This window comes from Coffea arabica, chromosome 10e, assembly GCF_036785885.1.
Source record: "Coffea arabica cultivar ET-39 chromosome 10e, Coffea Arabica ET-39 HiFi, whole genome shotgun sequence".
Lineage (NCBI taxonomy): Eukaryota > Viridiplantae > Streptophyta > Magnoliopsida > Gentianales > Rubiaceae > Coffea > Coffea arabica.
Window position 1 is genome coordinate 42853972 of NC_092328.1, and position 14152 is coordinate 42868123.

At 35.9% G+C, this 14152-nt stretch overlaps 2 protein-coding genes across 2 annotated transcripts; both read right to left on the reverse strand.

Moving 5' to 3' along the window:
- Window positions 1–285: 285 nt before the first annotated feature.
- Window positions 286–3947, reverse strand: LOC113712413 (protein CELLULOSE SYNTHASE INTERACTIVE 3-like). The gene is made up of 4 exons (XM_027235829.2): window positions 2525–3947; window positions 1680–2134; window positions 1036–1152; window positions 286–673 (listed from the first exon to the last, which is right to left on the reverse strand). Exons 1-4 carry the CDS (start codon window positions 3930–3932, stop codon window positions 512–514), a joined length of 2142 nt encoding a protein of 713 aa, XP_027091630.1. The 5' UTR covers window positions 3933–3947; the 3' UTR covers window positions 286–511.
- A 664-nt stretch (window positions 3948–4611) lies between these two features.
- Window positions 4612–6101, reverse strand: LOC140004078 (signal recognition particle 43 kDa protein, chloroplastic-like). Its single transcript, XM_027235831.2, has one exon. The coding sequence runs from the start codon at window positions 5949–5951 to the stop codon at window positions 4833–4835; it is 1119 nt and encodes a 372-aa protein (XP_027091632.1). The 5' UTR covers window positions 5952–6101; the 3' UTR covers window positions 4612–4832.
- Window positions 6102–14152: the final 8051 nt, after the last annotated feature.

Below are 14152 nucleotides of genomic sequence, written 5' to 3' on the forward strand. Positions count from 1 at the left end.
TTTGCAACTACTGCTGCTTTTAATTGGAAACATATCTTGGAGTATACAAAAGTGAAGCAAACAGCTGCGACCCCTTTGGCCATGAAAAAGAGCTGTTGGGGTCAAAGTTCATTCCCCTTGCAATTATGCTATTCTTCTGTGAACATACATATAGCAGCATTTACAGGGTTAACTGTACAACAAAACTTACTGCAATATCCAGCGATGATTTCGCCTCCAACCCCCCCCCCCCCCCCCCCCCCTTCTCTCTCTCTCCCTCCACCCCAACATAATAAAGTCTCTCCGTTTTCTTTGCCTCTAAAAATATTTCAACCATTTGCATTTTTCAAGGTCAGAAATTTACCAGAGCTACCAAAGTGATCATTCTGCCAATATGCATACTCAGTTACTGACCAGCGAACATCCATTTGCATCATGAAAGGTTGCAATATAGCAGTTTCTCCAAAACATGGTTGAAAAGCTTTTCAGGAGCTATTTTGTGTTTAGTCATGTGAGGATGATTTAACTTCTTTCACACAGTTTCATCTGATAACCTATTCGACCAAGTAATCTCAATTTCAATTGTTCGCGAGGAGCCATCTTTGTTGCTATCATGTCTCAGGCTGAATTCACCACTGTATGTCCCTTCACTCACAACTTTGTCAATTTGGATTGTCACCCTCCCTAGAGTTGTCTGAGAAATACACACAATATTCATATCAAAAACCATCACAACACAATTAAAAGATCTAAAAGGCTGATTACAATCTGCTGGCAGCTATAGCACATTTCAAATGGGTAACTGCAGCACAGCTGCAAGAAGTATGGAAGTTTGCCTCAGAAATTAACTCTCACTGCCCTTTTCAAGTGAAAATTAGTTACTGTCCATTCCAAGCAAATATCATGCAGTCATTGCATTATCTGTCACCTTTCTTATTCTTTACAAGTGCTCTTTTTTATTTTCTAAGATTTGTTTATTACAAAGCCATACAGAGGAGCATCCAGCTTACGTGGGATGCACAATTTTAGATATGAATCAGAACTGAAGACAATTACCTTTCCAAATGCACTTTTGCTTTTGCATATTATGTGCAACTTCTGGCCCTTCGGTGGTATATCAAAGGCCCAGGTAAAACTTTCTTTCCATTCTGGACACATGTTGTGGCTCACAACCTGAAATACCAATAGTAACACCATTAGGACAAATGATAGCTCACTCATCGTAAGAAGAACTAAAACATTTTGCTATTTGGCATTTTATAAATCACTGACAGCTGAATGCAAATAAAAGTGGTATGTGGACATATGTTTAACCCCTTTAAAGTTTATCAATAATTTATATTCCTATAAATTGCATTTTTGTATACAGATGTTATGTAAAATTCCTAAAATACTAAGAAACCCTGCTATGCCCATAAAAACAATAAAATTGCTGTATTACCCATAACATGACAAGGGTCATAAAACTCTGTGCATAAATTAATCTATGAAATTTACAAAAGAATCATACAGCATAAGTAACAACTCATGATTAAACTCAGAAAGCTATTGCAAGCTATATAGTACTCTCGTTTGATTGAAAAAGAAAAGACAATTAAATAATCCCCTGTATCACATACAACAGAAAATAAGGATTCGAAGATATGTCAGAAAGCCAGCTATTCCTTTTTAATCAAACCTATTAAAGAAAAACTTGTTACCTTTGTTTGCCTTGCAGGACCATTACCAATGGTTAATCGACAAAAGGCATTTGTACCTCCCATGACTTGCTTTAGGTTTTTTGCACGGTTAATAGTAACAGTTAAACAACCTGGCAATCTATGCAACAGGCTATCAGCTCTATCATGGAAACTTGGCGGGCAAGTTTTCATGAGACTTTGCAGGATTGGTATCGCTTCTGCAGCAATGATTGCTTGGGATTTTGAGACATCTATTGGCATGGTTGACCAGGAATGTTTCAGCAAACACAAGGTGTTTAGAGCAGAATCTTGTGCAGCCTCATTATCAGATTTTAATGCTGCTACCAAATGAGGAATACTAAGTGTAGCTGCTTCAGAAATATGGAGCTTTGGGAAGTTGGTGAATATGACATGCATGGTCCTTAAAACCTCTTCATTAGTACTTGCACTAGCCCACAGTTCTTTCTCCAATGCAGCTGCATATTGACATGTAGTAGATATTAATTTCAGCCAGATACATGAAAAAAATTTGAGGCAAAAAAAGATTCAGTGTTTCAAGAGACCAGGACTTTTAAAGTAAAAGATGCCAGTCAAAGCAGATTCATATTCAAACAACAAGGTTCACTTATAAAACTTAAAAAAACTCCAGATCTTGTGTCATCTTTTTAAATCATCTCTTGCTCCCAAGTCAAACTGACAAGTCACCACTGGTTTCTTAATTGAATAACTGCAATACTAGTTTTTCAAGTGATTGAACCTAGTGCAACCCAGAAAGTTTTTTTTGAAGCTAGATTTAGGAAAATCAATCATGAAGACATATTGGAAGAGGACTAGGTTTTTTAGAACAGAAAAAGAACAGACGTCACCTGTCAATGACCTAATAAGGTCATTTGATACATATTCCTGGAGTGTATGATTTGAAAATAAAAACTTGATCAGCAGAGCTGCCTGCACTGCAATGTCTGAATTTGCAGACAATAGCATTTCCTGAATTACCAATATACCTCCTGCTTCAGCAACAGCTCTTCTATTGGTACGACTATGCATGACAAAGTTTTGTAATGCACAAATCGCCACCATAATCATCTCTTCTGTTGGTTGATCCTCAAGCAAGCTTATTAGTGCTTGACAGGCTGATACAGAACTACTGGCTCTGGCAAGTCCTTCATGCTGGGAGAGATCACCAAGAGCAAGAGCTGCAAGAAGCCTACCAGACTGTGACCGAGTTTGTGGATCCAGTAAATACTGTGCTAGGGGTGCTATAGCGTATTTAGATACCTTCATCTCTCGTACTCGTGCATTATTAAATAAAGCTTCAATCAGTTTTCCTGAGGCTTCTTCACATTGATGAGATCTTAACAGATCTAGTAGAGGATCTACAGCACCAGCTTCGACCATCAGTTCAGCACTTGCAGCATCAGTCTTTTCTTGAACAATCAGTGCATCAAGAGCAAGTTTAACTGTGCCCTCTTGTACCGAGTGCAACATTTTCACAAGAACCACCAGTGGAACTTTGAAGTAATAGTCTGGATTAGAGCGCAGAACATTAGAGAGAACCAGAGCTGCTGATTCCAGTAATGTGTCAGATGGTTCGGGTTCATCTTGAATAATAACCCTCGCAAGCTCAAAAATACCACCAGCATCAGCAACAGCCTCTGGCCAGCTTAAAGAGATACTTTCCAAGGCCTTTATTGCAGTTTGCTGCAAGCTTAATATTCCGATCCCTGCAAGTTGTACAAGGGGCACAATAGCATTTTTTGTTGTTATATCTTGCTTAAAATGCTCTTGTTCAAGCAGATGGGAGAGCAATTCTGTCCCAAGCTGCTGGATAGCTTGAGATGGGGATTCCAGAAATGTAATCAGAGGCTCGATGATTTGGCTGGGGGTAAGTTTTAAGGTTGCAAGGCTTTGCGGCTTCTCTAATATATTAACCAGTGCTTGCAGCGCACTGTGTTGTCCCCAAAGGTTGAAGTCTGCCCGAAGCAACAACAAGAACAGAGGTTCTACAATTTTTGCGGCAGCTGAGCTTTTTGAAATTGCACTACTATTTGTCAGTATACGGAAAAGTTCTGCTATTGTTGAGCACAGGGTACTAGGTGCAGTAGGGAGTAGCGCAAGACAACTATCAATGATGCCAGCTTTGACCATATCCAACTTGCGAGGAGTTCGGTCTTTCCCCAACTTGATGAGAGTACAAATGCTCGCTTCAATCAGCCGATGGTTTGACGGACGAAGTGAGATGACCTCGGCCTTGACGATGATCGAGGTAAGCATTCTCAGCACCCATCATAAAGGGCAAAAGAAACATATAATAGCCAACAAAACAACCACAGTTTGGTAGTACATAAGCAATGTCTCAGCTGTACGTCGTTTTTGTGCAACCGAGGTTCCGCGAGGCCGAGCCGAACCGGTGTGCGATAAAAGCTCACCTACAACGCTGGAAAACAGCTACTAAGCTCTTGGTCATGTTTAAAATTTTCTTCTCCTCAAACTGGCTATATCTGTTTTAGAACTCTCAGAAGTCAAAACCTGCAAAGCCAGTAAAATGCTGCAAAGAAGACTTGAATGCAAATGCTTTCACTAGTGGTCCACTAGTAGCTAGTTAGTGGGAAATCCATGATCACAATGATGCATTCTTTTGTAAGATTCATGTGCTCTTAGTGTTTGCTCAATTTTGACACAATCACATGTACATCCTATGACCTTGTTTGGAAGGTAGGTTTTCAAGGAAAATTTTTTATATTTTGTATGAATATATTTTCTAATTTTTTTTTTACTTTATATATATATTAAATTATTATAGTATATTTTTTTACAAAAATTTCAAAAAATAGCAATTCATGCGACAAAAGATTTCAGGTGACCATTTGCTGCATTTGATCAAATTCAACAAAAAAAAAAGAAGAAAAAGAAAACAAATGGACACAACAAGCAGTTAAAATTCATATGGGAATTTGGAAATTGACTATTGAAGAAATTCATTCGAGTTTCAGCAACTTTCATCTCAACAACAACAATTAATGTACAATAACATGTTCATCGTGTACAACAATATTGTCCTGAATTGATCACTAATTTCCTAGCCCAAAACTTGTGGACAAAAACTAATTAGATCTTACAAAAGAAAATGAAGCAGATTGGATCATAAATGGAGTAGAAATTAGTAAGTCTGAATTATGAACTCATTCCATTGCCATTTTGATCAATCTTCTCATAGGCTTGAATCAAAAGAGGGTCCACATTTTCCTTAGGCTCCCACGTGGGCTCATCTGTATCCGTCCACTTAACTAAAAACTCTTTCTTCCCACCCTCATCTGCTGATTCTCTCCTATCAAGAATACACTCGGCCACAGCATATTCCAACCCAGCCTCAAAATCTTTAATCAAATCCCCTGCCACTAATCCAGCTTTGACCCACTCATTATCCTCGCCGTCCTTCCATTTGACCAAATACTCCACTTTATCACCTTTCCCTCTCCTCTCCAATATCTCCTGCACCTCCGCGTACTCGAATATTTCCCCTTCCAAAATATTAATTACACTCTCTAACCCTAATCTTCTCGCAAATTGCAATCTCGGCGTCACTTTTAAAATCTCTCGCGCCAAATCCAACGGCGTCCGTCCTCTATCGTCTTCCTCCTCGGGATGCGCACCCAATCCGACCAGCACCTTAACGGCCCCCGGCTTCACATACCCAGCCGCAATATGTAAAGCCGTGAAGCCGTTCTTATCCTGATAATCCAAGTCGGCTCCGGCTCCAGCTAACAACTTGACGCAATCCTCCGAGCCGAGCCCCGACACGAACAACAGAGCCGTTCTTTCGTCCTCGTCGACAGCATCGACGTCACGTCCGTCGCCGGCTTCGATGAGGCTCTTGAGCGCTGCTTCGTCGGCTTTCTTAGCCGCCGTCCACCACGGGGTCTCGAATTCGGCTATGACGTCTTTAGCTATGAATTCGGATGGGACCCACGTGAGGGTATGATCGTCTTTCCACTCAATTAAGTATTCCATGACTTGGGCCCCGTTTGGGAGAGAGGTTTTCCTGCTGCCCAGGATCTTGTTAACTTCCCCGTAGGTTTCATCTTGGTTGTAGTCCTCGAATTCTTGCACCGCCGGAAGGACCTGTTTTTCGTCTTCTTGCTGCCGTTGTTGGTTTTGAAGCGTGGCTGAGGCTGAGAAGGAAGAGGAAATGGGAAGCTTGGAAACGGAGACGGAAATGGTGGGTCTGAAAATGGCGAGTTTACTGGAGAGTTTGAGGGTTGGGACGGGTGAGTTAAGGAAGAGAGCGTCCATTTTTGGTGTTTAGGTGGTTTGTGAATTGGGACCTTTTTCGATTTTGGTGCTTGGGTTGGGAGTACTGTCAAGTGTGTGAGTGTGTGTGGGTGGGAAATCTAGGAGAGGGAGATTTTGTGGATAAGGAAACCCATCCAAAAAATTGGACTATTTTAGAATTATTGGTAGAAAAATTTGTGGCTGAAACTGAAATCAATAAAGTAGCTGACAATTTTATTTTATTTCTACTTTAATGTTTAAGATTTAATTTAAGGGTTAATTTAAATGAACCCCTTCAAAAAAAAAAAAATGCTTTTTCCTCATATTATCACGTTAAATGTTTAATTTGTCTAATTCACTCCCTATGCTGTTAGAAATTTTTCAATCAGTTGGAATTAGATCTGGAAGCCAAATTTCTAGCTGAATCTATGATCATGTGCTGGGCATATGGTTTTGCGGAGTGGCCAAATTACCAAACAAGTTCTTAATTATCAAAGTTTACTAATTACTTACTATTGATGAAAATTTTTCTCAAAAAATCTTGGCTTTGTTTGGATCCATCAATTTTTCAAAAATTAGTTTTTCAAATTCTATAAAAAAAAAATTTAAAAAGTGCTCTAGAAGGTACTTTAAAAAATAGTCTAAATTTTTTTTAATGTTTAAAAAATATCCCAAAATATATTCTAAAAACTCTGTTACTTTTAAATATCCCAAAATATATTCTAAAAATGTCTCAATATATACTATAAAAACTCTGCTATAGTAAAATTTTTCAAAAATATTCCCAAAAACAGTTAATTCAAATGGAGCACTTGTTATCCCCATGTTGCTAAATGTCATAATTTTGTTCAAGTTTTGGTTTATTATCATAATTCAAGTTTATTTTAATATATATTAGCTTATGACTACTACATTTTTTAACTTTGTTGCAACTGCAAAATGTATTAAAAAGGTGTGATTGTTAAGTACATTTTACGTTATGTTTTATTATTTCAGAAATTTTTATAATAAGTGTAATTATCAAGACTTCAAGTTGACTTATTTTTTCAGCTCAAAACTTTCTTGTGGACGTTTATATAGCATCGGGAGGAACTAATACTTTAGCTCCACACCACCCAATCACCTAAACCCTACTTTATTCTTTTAATAGTATTTGAAACTTTACAAATTTTCTTTTTATATCTTGTAGTTGTTATAATTTCCTCTTTCCTAAAAAAAAGAGCAAAATAAAATGTATTTGATTCATTTTGAAATACTATTATTTTATAGGTTTTCCCGAGAATAAAAGGATGAATTTTAGTAAATAAAAATTAAAAGCAGCGTAAAGTAATAAAATATGTTTATAAATTAGATTTTGTTAAATTACAATCATAAACATAATTAACACATGATGTTTTTCTTTATTTTTCTCCTTCTGTAATCTAAACAACATACCGGGTGTTTCCTTTCATTTCCTTCCTTTTTTAGCCAAACAAGATGGATGTAATTTTTTTTTCTCTACTTTCCTTTTCTTTCTTTCTTTTTTTTTTTTACTAGAGTCCCTCCCTTTCCCTTCCTTCCCTTTTCATTTTCTATCAATCCAAATGGTGCCTCAATCTGTACCTCTCAATGATAATTGTGGTTCATATTTTAAAATTTGAAACTATTACAATCTAAAGATAAAAAATACTTATTTCACCATCCAACAGTGAATTCAACTTAAAAATATAATACCGCAAGGGACATTAAAAATCTCTCAGTCTCAATAATACGTACCAAAATATATATTTAATGAACAAAAGGTAGGATACAAGAAACCACCAATGTCCCACCAATCATTAAAGTATGAATTTTTTTTTTTTTTTTTGTATAGAAAAAAACTAACCATTGAATTAGACTACCTAAGGTATCGGGATGAAATCCATAGTTGCACCATCAATTATAGCACTGGCGGATTTAAGGTGGGGCACTGGGAGTACGGGCCCACTGCTCCCCTTAAATTCCTGCATAAAATTTTGATATTATCTTAAGTGTGCCTCCAAAATTTTTTTATGAAATAAGTGAAAGAATTACGTGATTTTTTAAATTGGTTCATGAACTAATATTCTAAAAGAATATGTGGGTCACAAAATTCCATTTGAAATAAATTCAAATTTTTTTTTCATTTTAACTTATTGATGAATATTTTTTTTACTTAAAAAACTAACAAAAGAGTAGGGAAAAAATTTTAGTGTTGCTTTTGCCCCACTGAAAATTTTTTCTGGCTCCGCCACTAAATTATAGTGATATATTGCATTTATTACCCGTTCATTTATTAATAATTCTAATCAAATTACTTATGGGGGGCACACAAATGCATATATTGAATTCAACCAATTATCTAGGACAAAAGCAAAAGTTTTTTTTTTTTAACCCAACACCTAAAAGGAACATTTCTTTTGACACGGTTGCTAAAAGCCTGACAACAAAAGTCAAGTCGTTTTTTGACACTATTTTTGGCAAGTGTGATATTAGAAATTTTTTACCACAGTTTCTTTTGTCACAACAAAATACCGTGCCAATTTTGCAACTATTTACTACGGTTGGCTAATTATTGTGGTAAATAGTTACTTTTTACCACGGTTTGTCCAATATATGAAAAAATCAAAAGCGTTTTAAAACAATTTTCATGTGGTCTAATAATAAGTGTAGGATTATCAAAATGATTAAATGTTAACTTTGGTGAATGAAATCCAGTAATCAATAATCATCTTATCATGTGTAATGAGCTTTTAGCACCTGAATGATCCAAAAAAATACATAGCTCACATATATATGGATGAAAGTAGACTAACTGTATTGATAGAAATGCAAATACTACAAATTATCTAATCTTAATACAGATTGCTGCTCCATATATGTCTTTCTACAAAAATTCGTCTTTTGTATTTAGTAAACTATATCACATGAATAAGGTATGAACTTGTTAAAATAGTTTCTAAATTTTTACTCAACTTGATTACATACCATGTGCTCTTTTTTTTCCTTCTTTTTAAAGTTACCATGTACTCTATTATCTTTATGAAAGGAAGGATTTATTAATTGGAAGTCAAAATCTAAGTAATATATGTGTTTGCTATATATATATATATGATTTACTTAATTCTAGGTTGTACCAAGTAACTAATGTGGACTGTTAATAACTTAAATTTTTAGTTTTTAGATTTTTTTTTCACCATCTTAAAGTATAATAAATAATTAAAAAAATCTTAGATGCTTCTTATAATATTTTTGGTTTTGCTGGAAATATATTTTTCATTTTGTAAATTTTTTATTTTTATGCATGTACATATATTGATATCTGCTAGATTAGGTTTACTAGGAAAACAAAGATTTATATTTTCGATTGTCAACTTCATAATTTAGTGTAATACTAAATATAAGCTATGTTGACAACTCCTATGGATGTCTAATGTATTATATAGTATGTGTGTCTAGGTACATATATTAGACAACTTACTAAATAATTTAGAAATTAAAATACGAAGACAATATTTTCAAAACATTTTTAAAAATCCTGTAAAAATTTTCTTTTGCATTAAAAAATTTATTCCCAAAAAATTTTATATTCCCTCTTCTTTCTTTTTGGGTTCTTTTAGGCCCAGTTTCGTTCCAGCCTCCAGGAAACCAGCGAGGAAAGGAAAAGGAATTCCTATGTTTGGTAAGTGCGGAAAAGTGGAAATGTGTGTAGAAGTTCTTTGCTCAAATCCAAACGGGAATTCTTTAGAAAGAGGCCATCTTTCAGATTAAGGCAAAAGAAAGCAATCCCCGGTGTAGAAGTTCCACAAATGTGTGTAGCGAGCCTAGAAGATTGACAAGATTGAATGGTGGAGTTGACAGCTCTCGTTTTGTTCAACGGTCCCCTAGGTTTTGTCAAGATGGCAATATTAATAGGATTGTTTCCGATGAATCTAAGCTGGACGGCTCATCTAAGGCAATGTTTTAAAAACCGGACCGTTAATTGAACCGGTGAAGTGAAAGGGTCGAGATTCAACCGGTCGGACCGGTTCAACCCCGGTTCAATGAATTTTTTTAAAAATAATTTATATAAATATATATATGCACAAAATAAGACATGTAATGGATAATTTAATACTTTATATGATGAAAAGTTTACTATTTTCGAATAACCTGGATTTTTAAAAATAAATTTTTTAAATTATAAGTTAAAACAAATAAATTTCATCTCAATTTCAATTATATCTATCAAAAAAATCTTAAATCCACGTCTATAAGAATTTAGACATTGTGAACTTAAATTTTAATTTACATTTTGGAATTTAAATTTACAATTTAAAAAAGGAAGTTTGGAGTTCGAAGAAAATCAAGAGAATTGAAAATAGAAATGCAAATTTGATAAGAAACAAAAAATGAGATAAAAGTGAGTGGTTGTGGTATTAAATAAATTGGATTAAAGAAAAATAATTCTTTTTTCACTTTTTTAAATTTAATGGACAAAAACAAAATTAAAATATGGAAGAAAACATCAATAAATTAAAAATAAAGAGGTTTGATTAAAAAATGAGTGACAAAAGAAAAGATGATAGAGAGAGAGAGAAAGAGTTGAAGATTAAAAAGAAAGAGCCATGAAAGGATGATATTTTGTAAGAAAAATGGAACAAAAGAAATATGAGTATTTGTTTTATATAAATAAGTTATCAAAAAAAACTAATAAGATGTGATGGTGCAATGGTTACTACATTGGTCTTCTATTACAAAGGTCTTGAGTTTGAATCTTAATAACTACATTTTGCAAAACAAAAAAAAAAAAAAAGAAAAGTGGAAAACTCAAAAACCGGAAATAACCGGTTCAAATCCGGTTCGGCGGTTTTCACGATCCGACCGGTTTTTGACCGGTTTCTTGACAAAGTCAAACTTAGCATTGAACCGGACCGGAGCCATGGCCGGTTCGCGGTTCAACCGGTCGAACCGGCCGGTCCGATCCGATTTTCAAAACACTGATCTAAGGTGAGTAAGATAGGAAAGCGAGTCAACATGAATAAAAAATCTGAGAGAGAAAAGCGGGTGACTAGGATGTTCTTTAAGGGGGTGTAACAATGGAGGTGTGAGTGGCAATCCAAAGGGCTGTGATGAAGTCACTTTGAAATGCATTTATGATATTTGATGGAGTGGAGGGACTGATACTTAGCTTTAGTTTACAAAAGCATGAAGAAATGAGAAGGCGTGAAACAGAAACAAAGGCGTGGAGAGTGAAACAGAAGCTGAAGGGAGGCGTGATTTTAGGAGCACGCCTTTACTGGAAATCTGCAAATTCTGCATGAGCTGCAGTTGAAGATTGTAGAAGGGACACATGTCTTAAGCTCGTTGGTCACGTTGGAAGTTAGTTAGCTTAGGAAATGATATAAATTTGGGGAACTTTTGTAATGATTCATCTTTTGTCATTTTTTCAGATGTGGTTGTAAGAAGATTTGGCATTGTCAATCTCATTTCTCCTTCCCACGTTTTCCTTCAACTCTTTCCTCTTCTTCTCTGAATCCATAATTTCTATTCTTGTAAGTCGTTATTGAAGTTCGTTAATGAAAAGCTGAGTTCATCTTTTGAATTCTCAAACTCTCTGTTCCATTAATTTCTGTTGTAGTTAAATTCATATTGCTTGATGTGATATTTCTGCTATTGCTGTAATTTGGTTCTGTACCATCATAGTGGTATCAGAGCTCAATTACGAGCCATTGGGATGATGAAATCACCAGATGAGATGTTAAGGAAGGATTTAACTGAACTAGGAAGTGCAGTCAAGAAGGCTAACAAATTCTTCAAAATCAATGGTATAGAGGAGAACATGAAGTCTGAAATTGCAGAATTCTACTTCAGGGACAAAGCTGACACTTGGTTCCATGGAGTGCTTAGTGGCAGAGAAACTAGGGCTGTTTACGAATGCGAGCGGCTCGAATACGAGCTCGACTCGAGCTCGGTCAATATCGAGCTCGAGTCAAGTTCAAGCTAATCAACTCGAGCTCGAACTCAAAAACATTAAGCGTTCGCGAGCTCGATTGAATATATTTTTTTATTTTATATTTTAATAGTAAAATTACATATATATCCTTAATATTTTATTATTTGTTAAAAAAATATTATTTTATTCATTTTTAAAAATAAAATTTTTATTTTTATTTTTTAAAAATAAAATAATTATTATTTTTTATTTTTAAAAATAAAATTTTTTTATTTTTTTATTTTTTAAGATCGAGCTTGACATTTTGAGCTTGTCGACCTCAAGCTCGAGTTTGAACTTCATAAAATTAACTGGAGGCTCGACTCGATTAGGCCAAAATTCAACTCGACTCGACTCGTTTGCACCTGAGAAACAATCCCATGGAATGAGCTCTCTACCGCATTATGTGAGAGATTTGGTGATGGGACCCCAGAGGAGGCCATTGAGGAGTTCAACAAGCTGATGCAGACCAGCTCTATAGCTGATTACCTGGAAAAATTTGAGATGCTCAAAGCATTGGTAATGCCTTCTCTCCCTCATCTAACTGATTCATATTACAAAGCTTGTTTTCTGAGTGGTTTAAAGGATGAAATAGTAAACATGGTCAAGATGGCTAAACCCTCAACTCTAGTAGATGCAATAGAAGTAGCTAAACTGCAAGAGAGAAACCTAAAAACCCTACAAAAAATTCATAAATCCCCACCTACTACTACTCACCAATTCCAAAAAACCTCATTCAAATCTCAAAATAACCCCAAATGGAGCCCCTCCAATCCTAGAACCTCTAATAAACTACCTACCAAAGATTATAAGAATATAACCAGCAACCAGAACCAGTTCAAAAGGATCACTCCCAGTGAATTTAATCTCAAAAAGAAAAGGGACTGTGCTATAAATGTGTTGAACCATACACACTTAGCCATGTATGTAAGCAATCACACATGCATTTCATAGTAATGGATGAAGAGGAAACGGAAACTATAACTGGGGAGGAAGGGAATGAGCCTAATGTTTTCTGTGATTGTATTGAAGGGAGACTAGAAGATGAACATATGAAAATTTCAATTCATGCTCTGGCAGGAGGAAGTGAGCACAAAACTATTAGATTAAAAGGAGTAATAAAGGAAATCGGTATCGCTGCACTAATTGACAGTGGCAAAACACACTGCTTCTTGGATGAACAAGTAGCCAAAAGCTTGGGACTAGGGAGTAGAGAACATACATTGGTAGTTAAGGTAGCTAATGGGGAAAGGATGCAATCCAAGAGCCTAGTTAAACCTGTAACCTGGAAAATGCACGGGTATGAGTTCCAGCATCAATTTAATACACTAAAATTAGGGGGTTGTGATATGATGTTAAGGGTGGATTGGCTTGTTAGATACAGCCCCATGGAGCTTGACTTTAAAGGGTTAAGTATGAAGTTTAGGAAAGGTAGACAACAAGTGAAATTGAAAGGAGGAAAACAGTCAAGTACAGTTGAGGCTGATCAAGTTTAGCAGGCTGCATAAATGGCCTAGGAAGCAAGTCTATGGGGTTATAGCATAGGTGAGTGCAGTAGATGATAAAGTGCAGGAACAGGGGGCAATACCTCCAGAAGTTAAGGTGGTACTGGAAAAGTTTAAGAGTGTATTTATGGAACCTCAGGGGCTGCCCCCTGAGAGGAGCTAGAATCATGCCATCATACTTAAAGAGGAGGCCAACCTTTCCAGATCAGGCCTTACAGGTGCCCCTATGTACAGAAGACTGAAATAGAGAAGCCGGTGCAGGAGATGCTTGAAAATGGGATCATTCAATTCAGTAATAGCCCTTTTGCATCTCCTGTGTTGCATGTAAAGAAGAAAGATGGGACATGGAGGTTCTGTGTAGATTACAGACAATTGAATGAGCAGACAATTAAGAGTAAATATCTCATACCTCTCATTGATGAACTCCTAGATGAGTTGCATGGCTCCAAATTCTTCACTAAAATAGATTTAAGGGCTGGATATTTTCAGATCAGGGTCAAGGTTGAGGATGTACCCAAAACTACATGAGTCCAGGGCTTTATGAATTCAAGGTCATGCCATTTGACTTGACCAATGTCCCTGCTACATTTCAGAGTTTGATGAATCAGGTGTTTAAGGATCAACTGAGGAAGTTTGTACTGGTGTTTTTTGATGATATACTAGTATACAGTCCAACTTTGCAGGATCATGTAAAGCATGTCACTGAGGTGCTGAGCATTCTAAGCCAACACTAGTTGTATGCTAAG

Bases quoted from the DNA above. Each gene is read 5' to 3' on its own strand.
- LOC113712413 (XM_027235829.2), bottom strand. From the start codon at position 3,932: ATGCTTACCTCGATCATCGTCAAGGCCGAGGTCATCTCACTTCGTCCG. The intron at 1,153-1,679 runs GTAACAAGTTTT...TTGGTATTTCAG, and splicing joins GTCCTGCAAGGCAAACAAAG to GTTGTGAGCCACAACATGTG. The intron at 674-1,035 runs GTAATTGTCTTC...TGTATTTCTCAG, and splicing joins GCAAAAGTGCATTTGGAAAG to ACAACTCTAGGGAGGGTGAC.
- LOC140004078 (XM_027235831.2), bottom strand. From the start codon at position 5,951: ATGGACGCTCTCTTCCTTAACTCACCCGTCCCAACCCTCAAACTCTCC.